This window comes from Protopterus annectens, chromosome 3.part0, assembly GCF_019279795.1.
Source record: "Protopterus annectens isolate FY-2018-M chromosome 3.part0, PAN1.0, whole genome shotgun sequence".
Lineage (NCBI taxonomy): Eukaryota > Metazoa > Chordata > Ceratodontiformes > Protopteridae > Protopterus > Protopterus annectens.
The window spans coordinates 1287601519-1287624305 of record NC_056731.1 but is presented as its reverse complement, the minus strand read 5'-3'; the positions used below and the strand labels follow the sequence as shown (position 1 = coordinate 1287624305).

The window sequence follows — 22787 nt, the reverse complement described above, 5'->3', positions numbered from 1 at the left end:
TGACTTAGAGAACTTTAAGATTTCTTCATTGTCAAAAGGCAAAGACCCTGTCTTGCACCAGCAGGTTCATTTTTCCTACACTGGGCTATGAAATGATAAATGTTTTGACTAAGCAGCGATAGGCTCATAGGCTCATTTGTCAAGTTTATGACCTAGTTGGCTCTCAGAATGCTAGATTACCATAACCCGTTTGTTGGTATTTACTTCCCTGTTCTGCTGTTGATATTCATTTTAAGTATTTTTAGGTTATCTGAATTGGTACTACCTGGTGCTGTATTGAAAGTTAGAGCCTCAGGTGTGTGCGTCCTGCCATTTAAAAAAAAAAAAAAAAAAAAAAAAATATACACACCTCTGTTAAAATGCCAGGTTTTTGTGATATATAAATGCACAATAAATCATTTCAAAACTTTTCCCACCTTTAATGTGTCCTATAACCTGTACAATTCAATTGAAAAACAAACAAATCTGTTAGGGGAAAAGATATAAAAAATAAAAAAACATACAATATGCTGGTTGTATAAGTCTGTACACCATTAAACTAATACTTTGCTGTGTGTGCACGGGGTCTAGGACTATTCACTGAAAGCACATTTCACTGAAACACATTGCACTGTGCACAATTCACTGAAAACTCAAGTCACTGAAAACACAATTCACTGAAACACATTTCACTGAAAGTTATATATGGCCTAATATATAGTAAGGGGGGTGTGGGGGGGCATTATATTTTGAACTATACACATGAATACTTGCAATTTCAATAAATTACTCTTTTCTAAACTTAATATATATCCAACCTATGTTGGGGGGGGCTACGCCCCTCACACCCCCCAATGTGGGGGGCAGTGCCCCCCTTACTATATAGTCTAACTACAGTGGGGAAAAGGCCATTATATAACTTTTAGTGAATTGAGTTTTCAGTGAAATGTGCTTTCAGTGAATAGTCCTAGACCCATGTGCACACCCTTAAACTAATACTTTGTTGAAGCACCATTTGATTTAATTACAGCATTTAGTCTTCTTGGGTAGGAGTCTTATCAGCATGGCACACCTTGACTTTGCAAAATTTGCCCACTCTTCCTTGCAAAAGTGCTCCAAATCTGTCAGATCGCGAGGGCATCTCTTGTGCACAGCCCTCTTTAGGTCACCCCACAGATTTTCTATTGGATTTAGGTTTGGGATCTGGCTGGGCCATTCCAAAATTTTAATTTTCTTCTTGGGGGAAACAATAATTTTGTTGATTTGGATGTATGCTTGGGGTCATTGTCGTGTTGAAAGGTGAAACTCCTCTTCATCTTCAGCTTTCTTGCAGACTCCTGAAGGTTTTGGGCCAAAAGTGACTGGCATTTGGAACTGTTCATAATTCCCTCCACCTTGACTAAAGCCCCAGTTCCAGCTTATTATAAGCAACCCCAAAGCATGACACTGCCACCACCATGCTTCACCATGGGGATGGTGTTCTTTTGGTGATGTGAAGTGTTGTTTTTGAGCTAAACGTACCTTTTGGAATTGTGGCCAAAAAGTTCAGTCTTGGTCTCATTAGATCATAACACATTTTCCCACATGCATTTGGGAGACTTGATGTATTGGTCAGGCCTGGATGTTTTTCTGTGTGAGAAAAGGCTTCCATCTTCCAACCCTTCCCCATAGCCCAGACATATGGAGAATACGGGAGATTGTTGTCACATGTAGTACACAACCAGTACTTGCCAGAAATTTCTGCAACTCCTTCAGTGATGCTGTTTTTCTCTTGGCAGCCTCCCTGACCAGTCGTTGTCTTGTCTTTACATCAAGTTTGGAGGGACATCCAGTTCTGTGCAACGTCACTGTTGTCCCATATTTTCTCCACCTTTTGATGACTGTCTTCACTGTGTGCCATGGTATAGCCAATGCTATGGACATGTTTTTGTACCCTTCTCCTGACTGATATCTTTCAACAATGAGATCCCTTTGATGCTTTGTAAGCTTTCTGCGAACTATGGCTTTTGCTGTCGCAGGCAACTGAGTAAATGTCAGGAAAGTCCTACTAGGACAGCTGAACGTTATTTGGGGTTAATCAGAGTCTCTTTAATTGATGTCAGGTGTGTACCCAAGAAGACTGAATGCTGTAATTAAATCAAAAGGTCCTTCAACAAAGTATTAGTTTAAGGGTGTGCACACTTATGCAACCAGCTTATCGTACATTTTTTATTTTTTATATTTTTCCCCCTAATAGATTTGTTTGTTTTTCAATTGAATTGTACAGGTTATAGGTCACATTGAAGGTGGGAAAAGTTTTGAAATGATTTATTGTGGTCTCATTTTTTTTTATATCACAAAACCTTGCATTTTAACAAGGGTGTGTACACTTTCTATATCCACTGTATATGTGTGAGTCACTGCATGTAGTAGCAAACTGAAAGTTACTGTTGCATGTTAAAAGTGTTTCTTACAGGGGCCCCACTGCTTCTCCCTAATGTGGGTACTGCACTCCCAGATTCCTATACTTGTTTGTGTTAACTCCTGAGATTATTTTACCTTATAGAAATAGGAGCTCTCTGAGATATAGCAATTTCTGGCTGTAGTGTATATTCCTCTAATCACACTTACTTTTCCACAGTTCTGAGGCTCACACTTACAGTCCTCAAAACTGTGAAAGGACCCTTAGTGTTAGCTCTCCTAGAAGCAGATTTCAGGCATAGACTTTCAAATAGATCCCGATCAGACATTGCTGTAATGTCTTTCTGAGTATTTTTTCAACCCTGTGATTTTTTTTTCTGGTTAAAAATCATTTTACCTTTTCAAATTCTTTCAGGCAGCTTGTTTGAAGTATGTAAAACATAGAAATGCATTCAATATTGAATCAGATTATTTGAGATATAAGTGTTGGCCTTGGTGGTGCAATGGTTAACATTGTTGCCTCACAGCAAGAGGTTCTCCAGTTTGATTCTTGGCTGGAGCTCCTTCTGTGCAGAGTCCTCCCCCTTCTGTGGTCGAATGAGTTTTAAAGACATGCAGTAGGTCCGTGTGTGTGTGTGTGTGTGTGTGTGTGTGTGTGTGTGTGTGTGTGTGTGTGTGTGTGTGTGCCTTCTGTGAAAGTCGGGCACTAGGCTGGCAACTTGACACCTTAAAAAATTCACTGCCAACCAATCTGTGGACAAGTGATCTGCTGTGGCGACCCCTAATGGGAGAAGTGGAAAGACAATTTTATTATTTGTGGTATAAGTAATACCATGATCTCCCTGGAATATCTTGCCATAGACTTTAGCATTAGATGGGATACAGAACACACTTTTCTGACTTTGGTAAATTCACACTGGTTAGTGTCTAAATTGTTGTCTACTATGGTCACTTGTTCCATAATGATGGTGTAATTTTTTATGAGTTGGCCATTTATTTTCTAATCATAATTTATGTCCTTCTTGCCAAGTGTCATGATACTGCATCTACTGACATTAAAGATGAAGTCAGTATTACTGCACCAGCTCTTATTTATTTGTTTGTTTGTTTCTTCTGAATCATCTTGGAAACCTCTGTCTTTTATCCAAGACCTGGAAAGGTGTGGAACTCTGAATTACTAGCTTTTCAAAAAAGGAAAGAGATGGAGAGAATTATTTTTTTTAAATTGTTTCAGTTCTATATAAATATTTGAGTTACACTTAGTAAAGTAATGTCTTTCGGCTTTTCCCGGTTAGGGGTCACCACAGCGGAACTCCGGTCTTCTCATGATTGGCAGTGGATTTTTACGGTGCCGAGTTGCCAGCCTGACACCCAACCTTCAAGGAAGGCACACCCATTCATGCACACACCTACCTGCATGTCTTTGGCGTCACTCAACCGCGGGGAGGACATGGAGACTCCACAAAGAAGGCGCTCCAGCTGAGAATCAAATGGGAGAACCTCTTGCTGTGAGGCGACAATGCTAACCGCTGCACCTTGCACTTAGTGACCTGTAATAATACTTTGTGCTCTTCTGCTCTGTTCTGTCTTTCGCAATTTTTTCAGGGACCTTAGTCTTTTTTATTAACAGTTGTGGGAAGATTATGTTCTACATAATTCCGCACTTCTAATTCCATAAGTACAATTACTTCTAAAACCTATGCATTTGTATTTCAAAACCTGCTGGCCCATCAGGTAGTTTAATTCACAGTGGTGGGAGAACTGTGTATTCCTGTGAGATTTTGAGCTTTAGTAATTTATTATTGTATTTCATCCATAAACAGTGTTACTGGTAAATTTCCACATAGTCTGGTGCCTTAAACTGTAGTAGTTCAAATAGTGAGAGAATTGTCTGTGCTCTAGTTTGTGCTTCAGTGCTTTTATATTCTGCTTATCTATTACATTCTTAAAGTTGCAATCTGTGTCTGTCACAATGCCCACTACACATTAAGCTAAGGTTTCGGAAAGAGCTCCAATATTGCCTTTATTCGATTGTATTGCTCTCTAGCTAGTCTTCTACTTGCAGCACAGAGCTATCCCCACCCAGTGTTTTTTGTCTAAGACTTGGAGAGGTGTGGAACTGTGAGTAACTAGCTTAAAAAAGAGAGAGAACAAGAATTAAATTATATTAATTATTTCAGTTCTTCTTAAATATTTACAGTAAACTCTCAGTTAACCAGCACCCATGGGGATTGGTAGATGCTGGATAACTAGTTACTGGTTGCTTGAGAGTTACTATTAAAAATAGGCCTGACTAATACTGTACCCTATACTATTTGGTTTGACATGTTCTCAGGTTGGGGAGAGAGGGAATTTATTCCTATATTCCTTTTTAAAACTCTAAAAACGTAACTTATGTTTCTGCGGGGGGGGGGGGGGACAGAATGTGCAACACTTGAAAATTGTACTGTATTTCTTTGATTTATTTTTTTTTGCCGGTTAATTGAGTTCCGGTTAACTGAGAGTTTACTGTGTATCTATCCCGTCACCAACTAACACATTTGTGAAGATTGGGTGAAGATAGGTGAAGGCTGCCAGCCTAGCCAGATAGAATTTTGGAGATAATTCTGTCATCTGTAAATCTTAATGTAAACCACAGGCTTGTTGTCTTAAATGGTAAAAATAGTGTTACATGTGAAACTGGAAAAAATGTAACAACATTGCACTCTACTGACCAAGTAAAGCATGTTGTGACCCTTTCATGTTAAAACTGGAGTCAGTAAGTCTAGAGTGAGGCATCCTGCCTATTGTTTTAAGGCCAGAGTTAATGGCCAGAATTTGCATGCATAAATGTCCTTTATTGCTCTGGTTTCTGCCCAGAGGTGAAGAATGTAAATGTAGTTTCTGTTAGCCTGGGAACCCAGGGAAGTGTGAAGAATGATGTAATGTGAACCAGGAATGTGATTTTAAAAACAGAGAGAATCAGAGCATTAAGCATTTTTGTCTTGACCATCCAACTCACCAGCACTGTCTTGCTCTATATGTAAGTTTATCTTAGACTTGTGTTTTCTCTTACAAATAGCTAGAAACTAGAAAGATTAGACTAAGTGTTTTTCTGTAATTTCAGAACTGTACTACTGAAATATTTTAAGTATTTCTCTGTGATCTCTGAACTCTTGACTAGCACTGTGTAGTAAAAAGTATTGTCTTGTGTTTTGACTATTTGTTATTAAATATTTGTAAACCCTTCCAACTGTGGCTGTTTTTGTAGAGATAATTTAAGCTCTTTAGAGTACTTGCATGCCTTTGGTAAAATTGTACAAAGCCACTTCAATAGCTTTAGCCCTGGGCTATACTACCAATTGGATAATAATATTGCACAGAAATAATTGGACACCCTTTTAAGGGCCTTTGGTTAGCTGATAAATATTAGTGGGTGGTGGCAGCTGGTACTACTATATAGTCTGGGGAAAAAGGGACACAGCTGGAGAACATGTGCCAGCCTTCCCCAGGACTGTCTGTGGTTGTATAAACTCTTCTCAAAGTGTGCGTGCGTGTGTGTGTATGTGTGTGTGTGTGTGTGTGTGTGTGTGTGTGTGTGTGTGTGTGTGTGTGTGTGTGTGTGTGTGTGTGTGAGCTACCTGGGCAGGGACACAAAGCACTGGTTGGACAGATAGGGTGCTGGAGGTTTTAGCTTGCCCACAAGGCTGAGATCTGGACCCTATAGCTGTGCCAGTGGGTGTCTTATTGGGGACCTGGAAAACAAGCCCCAGACTGACTGTGACCTCTGTGTGCTCTTAATGGAAATTGCACTTTACTGTGTGTATTTGTTGTCCTTTCCTCCTATATGAGACACCCCTCACTGGTGGTAGTGGTGAGGATTGAGGCTGCTTGATTGCTGGACCAGGGCACGGGCATCACAACATTAATCAAAGTTTCTGAAAGAGCTCCAGTATTGCCTTTAAATTGCCTTTATTTAATGGTATGCCTCTTTGGCTAGCCTGGCTGATTTTCTTCAACCCACTCACCCTTACTGCTGGTGTTTTTTTTTTTTTTTTTAATAAGGATGTGTTTCTGGTGTCCACCCCTGATCTGATTTCCAAAGTCCCTTCCTCCCTCCTCTCATTGCTATAGACTGTTGTTTAAGCTGTTTATGTACTCTTCCCACCCGTTGTTTTTCATAGATCCATGATACTGAGTGTTCACCCAACAAACCAGTATTGCTCTTGAATAAACCTCATTTACTATATTGCCTCCTGCTCATTTTCCAGGAGCTCAGCAAAGTTTGGTGTCCTAGCCTGCATTCAAGAAGTGCTTTTACTTGTATCCAGTGCCATCCAGGCAAAGTTAAATTCCTTTGATTGCTAATGCATACTTACGCTATTTTGAGTTATCACTACCATTTCCTACTTGTATGTGGAGACTAAGCAAAAAAGTACAGTCTCTCAAGCCCTCCTCACACTGAAGAATGTAGACTTCTGTTGAGATACCAAGAAATGGTTTAAAGTGGCAGATACTACCCCAGCAGTGAAAGGTTTCTTTGCCCTCCATATTTTTAGACCACTAAGTGCACAAAAAAGATTTAAAGGAGGCAGTGTCTCAGTATACATCAATAATAAGGATATCTCTAGAGTGGTCAGACATAATGATGTGCTGTAGTTTTTCCATGTGCAAATCACCATAGACAAAATCCCATGCAGTATTCTAGCCAGCTGTAGGTCACCCTTCATGTACCAAGACACTCACAATGTAAACTTGAACCTACTGGAAACACTTACTATCCAATCTAACAACCTACTCATGGGAGACTTTAATTATCCCTGTATAGACTGGGAGTGCTATATAGCCTCAAATCTACAGGCACAGAGATTCCTGGACTTCATAAATACAGACACCCTTGAACAAATAGTGAATACACTCAATAGAGGATCCAGCATACTAGGCCTCATGCTTAAAAATATGTATTTTCTTCCATGGTAAGGTCTGGCCATAAAGTTGTCTCCTTCGAAATCAAAATCAACTCTGTAGTCCCATTAAAACCTGTAACAAGAACTATTCCAAGGAAAATTACCTTATATTAAGTGATGGCATATCAAAATTCAGTGCCCTTCCAAACCCAGAGAATACAGCAGCCTGTACTGAATTGCTCTCAGAAACTCTGTATGATCATGTCAATGACTGCGTATAGGCTGGTATACTTAGCACAAAGAACAGAAGGAATCACCACAGGAAAAACTCCGTCTTCAGGTCAAAAACTTCTTTATTGGAAACAAAGAATGAGCGCTTTCACGTAGGTTGACTACGCTTCATCAGATGCAGTTTACAACAGAAAATACACATCTATTTAAATAAATTTTGGCGGGCAAATGTAACAATAACAGAAGCAATAAATCAATTAATATAACAATTGAAAAATCAAGCTCTTAAAGTGACTGCAGTATAACAATGCAAATGTAGGAGCCTATAAAGGTTCACCGGACGTGTCACCTGTCCAATACCTTACATATTCTTAAACATATTTCATATACAAATCAAATTTCAGGTTCGATAAAAACATATCCATATAAAATCGCATTATTTTGATGAATGTCAATAAACTTCCGTTAGCAAAAAGGGTTACTATTAAATAAATGTTGCGTTTCAGTTTGTTTACTCAAAATGCAATATTGCCGTTTGGTGTGTTGCTAATCAAATCATCATCTACTGCAATTGTTTGTTTTAATCAAAAAAATTATTTAAAAATATTTGAACCCTTCATTACTAGTTGATACATCTTAATTTCAGTATCATCATGTGAAACATGGGTTATAAAAATGTAAAATACGTAAAATATTGTGTAAACAGTTAAATTTTAAAATTCATATTAATTCAAGTTAGAATAAACTTGAAGGGTAACCCATAAAAAGTTAAAAATATATGTAGGGACTTTCCATGGCATATAACTAATTAGTTGATGGCAGTGTGCAAAAACAAAGCATCGTGCGCAACTGAGATGACAATGTATCGTGCGCTACTATTTATTGTAAGAAATTAATATCAATAAAACCAGTTTCAAAATGAAAGAGTGTCTATAGAGAGGTTTGTATAAAAACATTCTATTTGTCAACATTCTAAATATTTAATTGAGATGTACGGTTAATAAGCATTGTGCAACTAAAATCACAATACACCATGCGCTAAATTTTAGATGAAGAAAGTTTTATGAAAGAATCCATGGTGCAAGACAAGTGAAACATTTCTAATGTGTAAAAATCAGAAAAACATAATAGGTTAACATGAAGGACCATTAAAAGAGGTCACTATCAGAATAACAGTCAAACTATTTCTGTAATAGCAGCAAATAGTGGTGGAGAGAAATAGGAGATATATACCATCGTATCCCCTAATGGGAAAAATATAGTCAATGTGGTTTGTTAAAAAATATATATAGCAAAAATTCATAATATCTAATCTGTATTGTACTTCAAAATAAAAAATGAAAAATAAAAAAATTTTTTATTAAATATTATAATAATATGAATAAGTATTAGCTAAAATATTACTTACTGTAAATATATATGTATATATATATATATAGAAAAAATAATAAATAATAAATAATTTAATACGATGAATTTGAGATAAAAAATAAATTATTATAATAATAAGTTGATATACAACTGTCACAATATACAAAATGTTATGTATGACAGAATCTGTCAAATGTATTTCATGCCATCTAGATGATAAATACTAATTAAACAGACTAACACATATTCAAAATCTATTAAGACATCAGTGACCAAAAAACAGAAAAAATAAACTAAACAACCTATGCAATAACTTCAAGGCTTCCTATTATTTAATATGGGTTTTATAGAGACAAACTGATTAATACCTGGACTAATATGGGCTTTTAAAGTGAATATCCATTTAAGTTCAATACAAGCCAATTGATTAATGTTATCACCTCCCCTTGAATTAATGGTGACTAATTGTAGGACTTTGAAACTGAATCTATGTGTTGTATATTCTAATAAGTGTTTCGCTAGCGCATTCTGTTCATTGCCCTTTCTAATATCGTAGAGATGGTTATAAACCCTATCTCTTAACCTACGCTTAGTTAGGCCAACGTAGAATGCATCACAATTATCACACGTTGCAAGGTATATAAGATTTGTGCTGTCACAATTACAATAAGTGGAAGGTACAAACTTAAAAATACCGTCTGGATGAGTGAATGACTGTTTCCTAGAAATGTAAGGACACATATGGCAGTGGCCACAAGAATAAGTTCCATATTGAGCAGGTTCACACACTATTTGAAGAGGTTTTTTATCTGTACATAGTAACTGCTTAAGGTTACTACAGTTCTTGTAGCTAAATCTGGGACGTTCACCTACAACTTTCTTAGTAAACAGATCCATGATGAGCACATTCCAATTTTTATTTATTACTTTTTTAAGTGCCATAATATCACTGGTATATTTTATAATGAAAGATAGCTTCTCAGTGAAACTGTTTTTGGTATATGAGATGTTTAATCCCCTTTGTCTGACCTCACAACTGGACCGGGCCATGCCTGATGGTATGGTGCCAAACATTGGTTGTTTACAGTTGTTAATGATTTTATTAGGATAACCTCTATCTGTAAATAATGTTACTAAATTGTCCAATTCAGTTTTAAAAACTTGGTCATCACTACAAATCCTTGCTATTCTGCTCAATTGGCTGGTGACAATACCTGAAAACATGAATCTCGGGTGCATGCTCTCAAATTTCAACAGTGTGTTTCTCCAAGTAGGTTTTCTATAAAGAGAGACATCTATCGTTCCATTAGTGTTCAAATGTAAAGTTAAATCTAAGAAATTGACACATTCAGCTGAGGTTTCTATAGTAAACCTCAGGAAGGGACTGGTAGTTTCTATATCCTTAATAAATTGGATGCAGTCATTTTCAGTGCCTTCCCATACAAAAAGGACGTCGTCCACAAATCGTTTGTATAATTTAATATTGCTAAATTGTGTGTGTTTGAATAAATAATTCCGTTCCCAAGCATAGACAACTAAATTAGCATAACTATTCGCACAGGGGGTGCCCATGGCAACCCCCCATTGCTGCAAATAGTATTTATCCTTGTATAGAAAAATGTTGTTATTCAAAACTAAATCCAACAGATGGGTAATCAATATTTGTCTATTGTTACTGTAATGGGAACATGTCACTAAGATCTCTCTTATGGCTTGAAGTCCTAATTCATTTGGGATGCATGTAAATAAATCCTTCACATCCATAGTCACCAACAAATAGTTGGAAGGATTTCTATCCAACTTAAAATCTCTCAAAACTTGTATTAACTGGTATGAATCCTTAAGGATATTCGGAATATCATTTACTATGGGTCTTAACAAATGTTCTATGAAGGATGAAATGGTGGAAGTACTCCATCCTTCACTGGAGACTATAGGTCTCATGGGCACAGGCAAAACGTTTTTGTGTATCTTAGGTAAGCCCTTGATGACAGGAATAGTGGGAAACTCAATAAAAAAATATTCATATGTTTCACAACCTATTTGGCCACACATTAGGAGATCATAAAGATCTTCTTGTATTTTTTTAATAGTATCAGTAACAAAGTTACTGGAAACAATTTTATAGGTATTAGCATCAGAAAGTAGGGAAATCATATTCTTATCATAATCAGCTGTATTTAATACAACTACGGCGCCACCTTTATCTGCTGGTTTGATAGTAATATTAACATTTTGTTTAAACCTAATCAGTGACTCTTGTTCATCTTGCGTTATATTAAAATAAGAGCATCTTTTTCGTTTCATGGCAAACATTTCATAAAAATCATTCTCGCACAATTTCATAAAACATTCTACATTGTGTGGTATTACAGGCACAAAACTACTTTTACATTTAAAAAAATATTTTAGAGTATCAGTCCGTAAGGCTGTCTTATCCTTAAAAAATACTTTAAGTGAAACATTGCGGCAAAACAACCTTAAATCAGTCAAGACTTCATTTAAAAAGCTAGTTTGAGAAGGAATGAAGTTAAGCCCTTTGTTCAGAAGAGAAATATCAGATTCATTAAGTGTTAAATCAGATAAGTTACATACTAGGTTGTTCAGTTCCTTTGTTTCATTCGTGTTCCATAGCCTTCTTCCGAACCCTTCCTTTTGCGTGGTCCTCTGCTGGTGGAGCAACCTCTCCAACCTGTTTGTTTTTTTACTGGAAAGGGTAAAAAACGAGCAGAAGCAGAAGCCGTATCTTTTGGTATGGCTCCTGCAGAAGCATAGGTTTTAGCCGCTTGTTGATTCGGGGGTGGAGTGTCATTTAGTGAATTATCGTCATTGGTACTGAGTGGCAAAGGAATATTTACAGGAGCTTCATTGCGGACTGTCTTATTGAAACTAAAACTAGACGAACTGACAGAAGGTTCTGTAAAAGAATCAGTGACTACAGGAATTCCATGTACATTCTTATCAATATGCACGGTAGTAGAATCAGTAGTTGCTCTTGTATGTTCATTTCTCGGCCAAACAAACACTTGTCCGAGAGAAAAGTCATTTGCATCTCTAATGAGTTTCCTTTGTTTAGTTTGTTGTAACCTCTCACTAAATAGATGCACTTGAGACCATATACTATCAAGTCTCTTAATGAAATAGTCAGATTGAAAATGTTCATTTAAATAACACTGCTGCTTATTTATCTTGTTCCGTAAGTCAGACTCCAAAGGAGCAAAGTATTCTAATAGAAGTTTGATATAATTGAAGCCAAGTTCGATGTTCAAGTCCTGCCACTTTCTTAACAATATGGGATGACTATCCCCATATGTGAGCATGCAAAAAATGCGCATGCCTCTAGGAACAACTTTGAAGTGGAGGCAGGCTTCTAAATGCAATCGTTGCCAAGAATACCTTTGTAACTTATAGAGGTCATCCTGAAAATCTTTAGTAAGTCTATTGAATTCAATAATTCTCTCACCATTGTTAGGAGCTGGTGTAGTAACCGGATTGTTGGTTAATTCCAGGGTCAATAAAGGGTTATCGTTCCGATGCAATAGTGAATCCCATACCGGTTTGGTAGTAGCCCTCGACTCCGGACGAAAATCCAGTTCAATTTCAACTTGATCCATGTGTACTGTCAGAAATAGCAAAAATACAACGGAAGAGTAAAAAATAAGTACGAACTGTCTCTGACGGTTAAGGATGCCTTCTGAAAACCAAAGGAGTAAATAGCACAAAGAACAGAAGGAATCGCCACAGGAAAAAACTCCGTCTTCAGGTCAAAAACTTCTTTATTGGAAACAAGGAATGAGCGCTTTCACATAGGTTGACTACGCTTCATCAGATGCAGTTTACAACAGAAAATACACATCTATTTAAATAAATTTTGGCGGGCAAATGTAACAATAACAGAAGCAATAAATCAATTAATATAACAATTGAAAAATCAAGCTCTTAAAGTGACTGCAGTATAACAATGCAAAAGTAGGAGCCTATAAAGGTTCACCGGACGTGTCACCTGTCCAATACCTTACATATTCTTAAACATATTTCATATACAAATCAAATTTCAGTTTCGATAAAAACATATCCATATAAAATCGCATTATTCTGATGAATGTCAATAAACTTCTATTAGCAAAATGATTACTATTAAATAAATGTTGCGTTTCAGTTTGTTTACTCAAAATGCAATATTGCCGTTTGGTGTGTTGCTAATCAAATCATCATCTACTGCAATTGTTTGTTTTAATCAAAAAAATTATTTAAAAATATTTGAACCCTTCATTACTAGTTGATACATCTTAATTTCAGTATCATCATGTGAAACATGGGTTATAAAAATGTAAAATACGTAAAATATTGTGTAAACAATTAAATTTTAAAATTCATATTAATTCAAGTTAGAATAAACTTGAAGGGTAACCCATAAAAAGTTAAAAATATATGTAGGGACTTTCCATGGCATATAACTAATTAGTTGATGGCAGTGTGCAAAAACAAAGCATCGTGCGCAACTGAGATGACAATGTATCATGCGCTACTATTTATTGTAAGAAATTAATATCAATAAAACCAGTTTAAAAACGAAAGAGTGTCTATAGAGAGGTTTATATAAAAAACATTCTATTGTCAACATTCTGAATACTTAATTGAGATGTACAGTTAATACGCATTGTGCAACTAAAATCACAATCCACCATGCGCTAAATTTTGATGGAGAAAGTTTTATGCAAGAATCCATGGTATAAAACAAGTGAAACATTTCTAATGTGTAAAGATCAGAAAAACATAATAGGTTAACATGAAGGACCATTAAAAGAGGTCACTATCAGAATAACAGTCAAACTATTTCTGTAATAGCAGCAAATAGTGGTGGAGAGAAATAGGAGATATATACCATCGTATCCCCTAATGGGAAAAATATAGTCAAGGCTGGTATACTTACCAGAAGTAAGCCCAGGACTAGGCCTAGAAACAAACCACCCTGGTAGCACTCCATATTAAACAGGATATACCGCAAAAGGAAAAAAATATGGCAAAATCAGGAAGGATAATTCCCATAAAAATAGAAACTGCTCAAAGTTAATAGGCAACCAAGAGGACTAATTAGGTCAAGCAAAGCCAACTTTGAGGTTAAAACATCCTCTTAGATAAAAGATAACTATAAGGTCTTCTAGGTCTATGTCAGAAACCTCAAAGGCAGCATACAGCAATGTGCTGAACTGGTGGTTAACGGTGCTACATTCATTGAGCCTATTGATATAAAACCTGATAGTGGAAAAATTCACTTCCAAATTTACTCCCACCCTCAACTATCCCCTCAAAAATACCTTCAAACATAACCCCTCCAGCTATAATGTGCTTACTTAAGCCAAGAACATGGTCTTAATGGTCCCTGATAACATCCCAGGATGCCTCTTGAGTAGTCTAAAATATGACTTACCAGGACCCCTGGATTCATTATTTAACTATAGTCTTAAAACAGGTTTTGTGCCACTTGAGTGGAGGACTGTAGTGGTCATCCCCCTTCATAAGGCAGACCTTAAACATATCCTTGGAAACTACAGACCCATTAGCCTGACTAGTCTTATTTGCAAAGGGATGGAAAGAATTATCATGGAAATTATTAACAAAGGCATAGGAAACCTCCAGACACTGGATCCATCCCAGTTGGCTTTGTCAAAGGAAGGTCAGCCTTGCTGAATCTGCTTCTTTGAAAAGGTTCAAGAATCCAAAAGAAAACAGGTGATGGAGACCAGCTAAACGTGCTAAAAGACTGAAAAAAACAAGTAGCAGCAACAAAGTAAGTCAAAGCATGACCATCCACAGACAAAACAGGTTTATTATAATCCAAGCATTTGCGTCAAAGCTCTTTTTCAAGAATAAAAACACTTCATAAAACCACACAATAAATATCCAACACCAGCCAATCAAAGAACATATCCAATTACCTCATTAAGAAGATCATTAGAAAACAATGCTCATTTGCAAAGGATCATAAAAACAAAGGCAATATACAGAAGTATATAACAAGTATACAGGAGTATATAACTATACATAAAAACTTAACTAACATATAACTGCTTCAACTGTAATACTATTCACTTTATTCAAATCTGGGAATACATCTGCCCTAAAGAAGTTTATCCATTTATATTCAGCTCTCTCTGTCAAGTTAACTATATCTCCTCCCCTCTTGTTCTTAAACACCCTTTGTAAAATCCTAAACTTAAATACATGGTCATTACCCTCTTCTATAATATGTTTACTTAGTGCATTGGTCTCATCTCCTCTACGTATCTCTGATAGGTATGATGCTATTCATTCTTTAAACTTGTAATTTGTTTTGCCTAGGTAAAAACATGGGCATTTTTCACAATTAGCTAAGTAAACCATATTTTCACTGTTACGGGAACCAAAAAGTTTAAACATAAATTTTGTGTGTGTAATAGGATATATGAAATCTACCTCCATATTAATATATTTACAGTAAACACGTAGTACAGCAACCAATACGGAACTCCAATCCAGTACCAAGCACTCGAGTGGAACAAGAGCAATCACGCAAAATGAAAATATATATATATGATGAAGCAAACTTGCCAAAATTTATTCCACAAACCACGAAGATAAAAAATCCAAAGCAGTACGATACAAAACTGTAAAATGCACAAGTAGAATGCTAGAAGCAAGATAATACAAACAGATGGTTTAGCGCTTTCATCTGACTACTGCAGATTTCATCAGAACCATATTGTTTTCTGCATCATCAGTTTAAATAACCAACATTTTGGCGCCAAAACGTTAATTAATAATTAATTATACATTTTTAGTATTTTTATATCTAATATACATTCAATCATAGTGTGCTTGTCCTTATTATTCGTACTGTAATAAATATTATACAAAATACATATGTTGTTTATACAAACAATATTTAAAATTTGAAATTTGATTAAAAAGTCACAAGTGGGTATCTGCAAACTTTACTCACAAGTGAATTTGTGAGTAAAGTTTGCAGATACCCACTTGTGACTTTTTAATCAAATTTCAAATTTTAAATATTGTTTGTATAAACAACATATGTATTTTGTATAATATTTATTACAGTACGAATAATAAGGACAAGCACACTATGATTGAATGTATATTAGATATAAAAATACTAAAAATGTATAATTAATTATTAATTAACGTTTTGGCGCCAAAATGTTGGTTATTTAAACTGATGATGCAGAAAACAATATGGTTCTGATGAAATCTGCAGTAGTCAGATGAAAGCGCTAAACCATCTGTTTGTATTATCTTGCTTCTAGCATTCTACTTGTGCATTTTACAGTTTTGTATCGTACTGCTTTGGATTTTTTATCTTCGTGGTTTGTGGAATAAATTTTGGCAAGTTTGCTTCATCATATATATATATTTTCATTTTGCGTGATTGCTCTTGTTCCACTCGAGTGCTTGGTACTGGATTGGAGTTCCGTAATATTTACAGCAAACACAGTTATAACAAGGGACTGTGTTCTTAGCAGCTACCTAAAGTCCTTCATTCTGTGTTTTAAAGTCTTTATAACAGAGAAGCTGTTTCAAATTATTTTTCTTCTTAAAACTAAAATAGGGTTTATTTCCCACTATTTTCTTAATGCTATTATCAGAAGCACACTCGAGTTATTTGTAGAACATTTACAACAGAGCACTGATTTTCTAAAATTGGAGATGTGTTGTTCTCCACATGATATTACTTTTCTAGATGTGAAGATATCTAATATAGATGGCAATTTTCACACTTCTATATATAGGAAGGAGGTACAGACAACTAGATATGTTCACAACTCGAGTGTGCACCCAAAACATGTCTACAAGGGTGTGGTGAAGAGCCAATTTTTAAGAGCATGTAGACTCAACACCACAGAAGAAGGTTTTCTCGAAGAAATTGATACCATGACACATGATTTTGTAGCCAGAGGATATAACAGGAATTTGTCAGCCAGTAATGCTGAACTTGCTAACTCTGAACGTGAGAATATAGGTAAATCTTATTTATACAAGAACAATAATTTATTTATTGACAAAAGGGGGAGAATGGAAGTATAATGTGGTGTTGAGTCTACTAGCTCTTAAAAATTGGCTCTTCACCACACCCTTGTAGACATGTTTTGGGTGCACACTCGAGTTGTGAACATATCTAGTTGTCTGTACCTCCTTCCTATATATAGAAGTGTGAAAATTGCCGTCTATATTAGAATAGAATAGAATTAGAATGCTCTAGCTGCCACCCTACATAACTTGCACTGCTAACCTTCTTTCTCTCATAACTATATAGTTTACACTTTAAACTTCCATTCTCCCCCTTTTGTCAATAAATAAATACAACTTTGTTGATCTATCCCCATCAACCGGTCTGCTAATGTAGCCCATCACTAGTACAAAGCACACCCAATCCCACAGGGAACCCCTTACTTAGACTGAACACTGTTCATACTTCAGTATTGGGTCCCTTGTATATAGTTTGCACTAATCTTATCTTCTGTTTTTTGGACTTCAAACCACCACAGGACTGCCCAAATCATGTCCTTGGAACCTTGTCATAAGATTTCTTCAAATATAAGAACAGTCACTTGGACTCTTCTCATCTCTAGATTCCTCTTAACTATCTGTCTAACTGCAAATATTGGGTAAGTTGTGATACATCCTGATCTGAATCCCAACTGCTCATCTCCCATCCTACTTCTACCTACTCTGTGTACTCATTTGTCAGACATATGAAAGTTGTTGCAGTGCGTCCATGAATATCAACATACTAACCATACATGGTTTTGGCAGGAATCAATCCATGCATAAACTACTCTAGATTTACAATGATCACACTGTTTATCGCAGAAATTGTCTCTGTTAAATGAAATATTTTGTCTATAATTAGTATAACCAAAACTTTCATTGTCATTTTTGCTTTAGAAACTGTATGTTTAAATGCAATGTTTCTACTAGTACTTTTGTACATACTGTAACAAGAGCTTTGATTGTAATTTTGTTTGTAATTACTGTTTTGTTTGTAATCATTGTTTTGTTTTTGGAGCTTTTCTCCCCAGGACCCCATTGAAAATGGGTTCTTCTAGGCCCAATGGACTATCCTGGTAAACCAACTGCAAATAAAATAAATAATAAAAATAATACAGTCTCTAACACTAATGTAATGCAGACTGCTGACACACAGAGATTAGGTTATGTTATGAAATATAACAGACATTCACAGCACATTCAAGCTATAATTAAGAGGAATTGGGCTATTCTGAACTCTGATAATAGCATTAAGAAAATAGTGAGAACTAAACCCTATTTTAGTTTTAAGAAGGAAAAGAATTTGAAACAGCTTCTCTGTTATAAAGACTTTAATACACAGAATGAAGGACTTAAGGTAGAGGGTAATGGCCATGTGTTTAAGATTAGGATTTTACAAAGGGCGTTTAAGAACAAGAGGGGAGGAGATATAGTTAACTTGATGGAGAGAGCTGAATATAAATGGATAAACGTCTTTAGGGCAGATGTATTCCCAGGTTTGAATAAAGTGAATAGTATAAAACCTATCTTAAAGTTGAAGCAGTCATATGTTATTTAAGCTTTTATGTATATTTATATATTTTTTATATATTTCTGTATATTGTTTTTGTTTTTATGATCCTTTGCAATGGAGTATTGTTTTCTAATGATCTTCTTAATGAGGTAATTGAATATGTTCTTTGATTGGCTGGTGTTGGATATTTATTGTGTGGTTTTATGAAGTGTTTTTATTCTTGAAAAAGAGCTTTGACTCGAAAGCTTGGATTATAATAAACCTGTTTCGTCTGTGGATGGTCATGCATTGACTTTTTGTTCCTGCTCTTTGAAAAGGTCACTAAGACAATGGATGAGGAGAAAACTGTGCATACTGCCTACTTACATCTGGCTAAAGCATTTGATACAGTACCGCAGTTAGGCATTGTCAACAAACTTATGGAACCAGGTATAAACCCCTTTATAACATGCTGGATAGCTAGCTGGCTCACTGATAGGACCCAGGAGAGGCTGGTCACCAGTGGATTTCCCTAGGGATCTGTGCTGAGCCCACTCTTTTTTGGCATCTACTTCTTGGATCTCAAAGCCAATATCAAAGGCCTTTGGCTGACCAAGTTTGCAGATGATTGCAAATTAGGACCAGTCATCGAATCCCCCCAAGATGAGAACACTCTTCAGGAAGGTCTAATAGAGACAAACACTTGGTGTCAAAGCCACGGCTTAAAACTGAATAGCAAGAAATGCATTATTTTTGGGAAGTCTGCCACCTTGGGTAACTACTTCATCAATAAAAACCCCTTAAAAGTTGGTTCGCTATTCAGGGCTCTGGGAACTCATGTAAATAGTAACCTAGCCTTCAACCAGCATGTGTCCAAGGTGGTAAGAAAATCCTTCTATATTGCTTAACTTATAAGCAAGGGCATGGCTTCTAAGTCCAGAGAGGTCATCATACCGCTGTACTTGGCCCTCATCAGACCCATCATAGAGTGTAATGACTTCTTCGATGTATACCTGACCAGAAACATGCAGCAACTGGAGCATCCACCAAGGTTCTTTAGAAAAAGAATACAGGCAGTAAACACAATTTCCTATGCTGATTGCCTCAAAACCCTGTCTCTGTACTTGATATCATACAGAATTCTGAGAGGTGATCTTTGCTTGGCATACAGGACATCCCTTGAAGCTGTTTTGATGAACCGTTTTCATATTCACAAAACAAACAGCATAAGAACTACTGGATTAAAATAATTAAATTTTGCTTGTGACAAAAATAGGACATGTTGGCGAAACAGATATGTTTCTCAGAGAATTCCCTGGAACAGGCTCCCATCCATGTGAAGCAGAGTTCCTCTCTATCCCTTCTTAAGAGCAATGTGGGCCAATGGACGGGTAATCAGATATTCACCCCGGTCTGGCTCCTATGTTTCTGATGGACAGAGCCAGTCAGTAAATCACCACCTATGTAAATCAAATTTGTGGGTCACATTTGGGTTGCACAGCTAAGCTTATAAGGGCCAAGGTCATCATTAGCCTAGTATACACGTATGAACCTGTAAATGTTTATTGAAGTAAAGTCATCAATGCATAAAGATTTTAGTGTCATAATTAGTAAAGTGAAATAAATCTTTTCAGAACTTCACTTTTAGGTTGTTTTCAAGATGAGACTTAGTAGTGCTGAAAATTAAATGTGCATATGCACGGACACACATACATATAAATATATCTATAATATATTTTATATATATGTACATACATATTTATATATATATATATATATATATATATATATATATATATATATATATATGTGTGTGTGTGTGTGTGTGAGTGTGCGATGAGCATTTTATTTCTTACAGAAGACACTTTTTTTAAAGTTGTCACAGTACCTATTTTTGACATGGCTTTCATTGCAGTGCTGTTCTAAACTATTCAGAAACGTGCATTAAGTGCTTTTGGATATCCTGTTTCTAGTAAGAGTACTCCCATCTCTGCTGTGTTATGCCTTGTCCTCCTTTTGTTGGTTGTGCCATAAAGTTCTGCTCCTTTACACTTGGTCACTAAAGTGTAGATACAGTTACATTGTTTATACTGTTAAATGAAATAAGGCTTCCTCTTGCAACGATTCAAAGATTTAACTGAATTTTTCCAGAGCACAATATTTTAATTTGCATAATTTATCCCATTTGTCCTCATGTTTGCAGTAGGTCATCCTTCAGCCCATAAAAATGCTCTATCTGGACTTGTTTTACTAATGCTGAGATTATGTACTACATGTACTTTTCTGCTTTGCTGATGGAGGCATTTTTGCATTCTGTTTTTTTTTTACATTGTTTACAATAAATTAACCCACTTTTCTGAATTTGCTCTCTTACAGTGAAGTTTATTGATTGTGAACAAAGTGGCAAAATACAGTACAACACCAGTAGTCCAATAGACTTCAGAATAGAAGATGATGGAGTGGTGTATGCAGCAAAAGACCTCCACATTTCTGGAAAACAAGCCAAGTTTGTTGTCTTTGTCGAAGACACTGATACTCAGCAAAAGTGGCAGGCAACAGTGAAGCTGGTGTGGAGATCTAGAAAGCCTCAAAAGAACAGTTTAAAGGTATGCATGAAATGTTTCAACTCTCAGCATAATTTTACAAAAATGCAAACAAAAAAATTTGACTGATTTGTCATAGCTTGGTTTAAAAAAATTGCAAACAAAAACAAAATAAAAATTTTTATTTACTAGTTTATCAGCAGAAGAATACAGCACATTGAGGGAGGTCCTGAATCTGGTGGACATGGCCTCCTTTGAGCATGCAACATTCATTTCAGTAAAGTCATTGCAACAGTGAAACAGTTCTGCAGTGGCAAGGCTGTAGGAGCGAAAGAGACAGGTGGAAATGCTGACAAAACTGGCTGGAATATCATGGATGATGTACCTTTTCAGTGGTGCATGGGTGGTGGGAATGTTACCTGTGAGCTGGCAAATTGGGATAGTTGTCCCCATTTTTGAAGAGCAAGACAGGAGGGGGATCTGTAAAAAAAATATCACGTTATATTAAGTCATGATGCATAGTACTGTAAATGTTTGTGTCTTTCGGCTTTTCCCGGTTAGGGGTCGCCACATCGGTACTCCGGTCCGCTAATGATTGGCAGTTGATTTTTACGTACCAGCTTGCCAGGCCTGACGCACAGCCTTCAACGAAGGTACGCCCATTCACGCATGTCTCCACGCAGAAGATGCTCTAGCTGAGAATCGAACCGGACAGCGTCTTACTGTGAGGCGACAACGCTACAGCAGCACCACCACAAATCTTTTAATTGTGGTTCTTGGGCCACATAAAACATCATGGCAGATCTAATTTAAGAAAACTACAAAATTGCTTTTTGCAAGGGGGACTGTGCATCATGCACTGTCTTATATACGGATTAATTGTCTTGCTTTGAGGGTTGCACAGAGTCAAAGGAAAAGAAGTCTTAAAAAATTGAACTCAGCCTTTTCTGTTTTCCCTGAATCATGCTACCTTGGAGGTACTGTTACAGTACCTCCAAGAAAGCAAGTAAAAGGCAAAAGAAGACAAAGACTGATTCCCTATATGGAGGTTACTGATAGCACTGTGACTGTTTAACTTTGGTTAAGAAAGGAAGGTTAGAGAGTGGACAGTAGTTTTCCAAGTTGTTTATAATGAGAGATGTCTTCTTGAAAGTGTGAAAGCATAATATATTATGTATATCTATATATCTATATGGGTGTGTAGTTTTAAGTTACTTTTTCATTTCTGTGTCTTGTATGTTATATAGTTATATAATGTTGTCTCTTTCTTATAGTTAGTTTTTTTTGTTTTATGTGTTTACACGGATGTTTGAAAAAAGAAGGTTTATCTCTTGATGTCCTTCCATTCTTCACTGCAGTATTCATAACTTATAGGATTCCCTGCCATGGAAGTCCATCGTCCGGCCAGTCTACCAAAGTCTATTGTTGATTTAAGGTACGTTGTACATCACCTAAACACTCCTCACTTAGCATAGGGCATAAAGGTGACATTCGGGCATGCCATCCTCAGAACTTCTTTGCCGCAAGTCCAAACTCTGTTTTAACCATCAGTCTGTTTCCACCCGTCCGTTGTCTGTCGTTTTTTTCTGTAGGTTGTGTTCCGGTGATTACTCCTGTTTGCGGAAGTCCTCACCGTTGCAGATAAGTACCCGGCTGGGTTTTTTTTTTCTTTTTCTTGGATTTTTTTGTGCTGTTTGGGGGGTTAATGTCATCCAGAATGGGTAAATGCCAGTGTGGGAGACAGAATCCCCATGAAGACTGCCACGATAAATGCCTTTTTTGCCTAGGATATTCTCACGACCATACGTCTTGTTAGATTTGTGAGGCGTTTGTCCTGAA

General features: G+C 36.4%; 1 protein-coding gene across 1 annotated transcript in view; it reads left to right on the top strand.

Moving 5' to 3' along the window:
* The window catches only part of CDH2 (cadherin 2), a 1080070-nt gene that overhangs the window by 621528 nt on the left and 435755 nt on the right, over nt 1-22787 (top strand). Inside the window, exon 3 of the mRNA XM_044065441.1 lies at nt 20782-21011. Within this exon, the coding sequence (XP_043921376.1) occupies nt 20782-21011 (230 nt within the window). The remainder of the gene's footprint in view (nt 1-20781; nt 21012-22787) is intronic.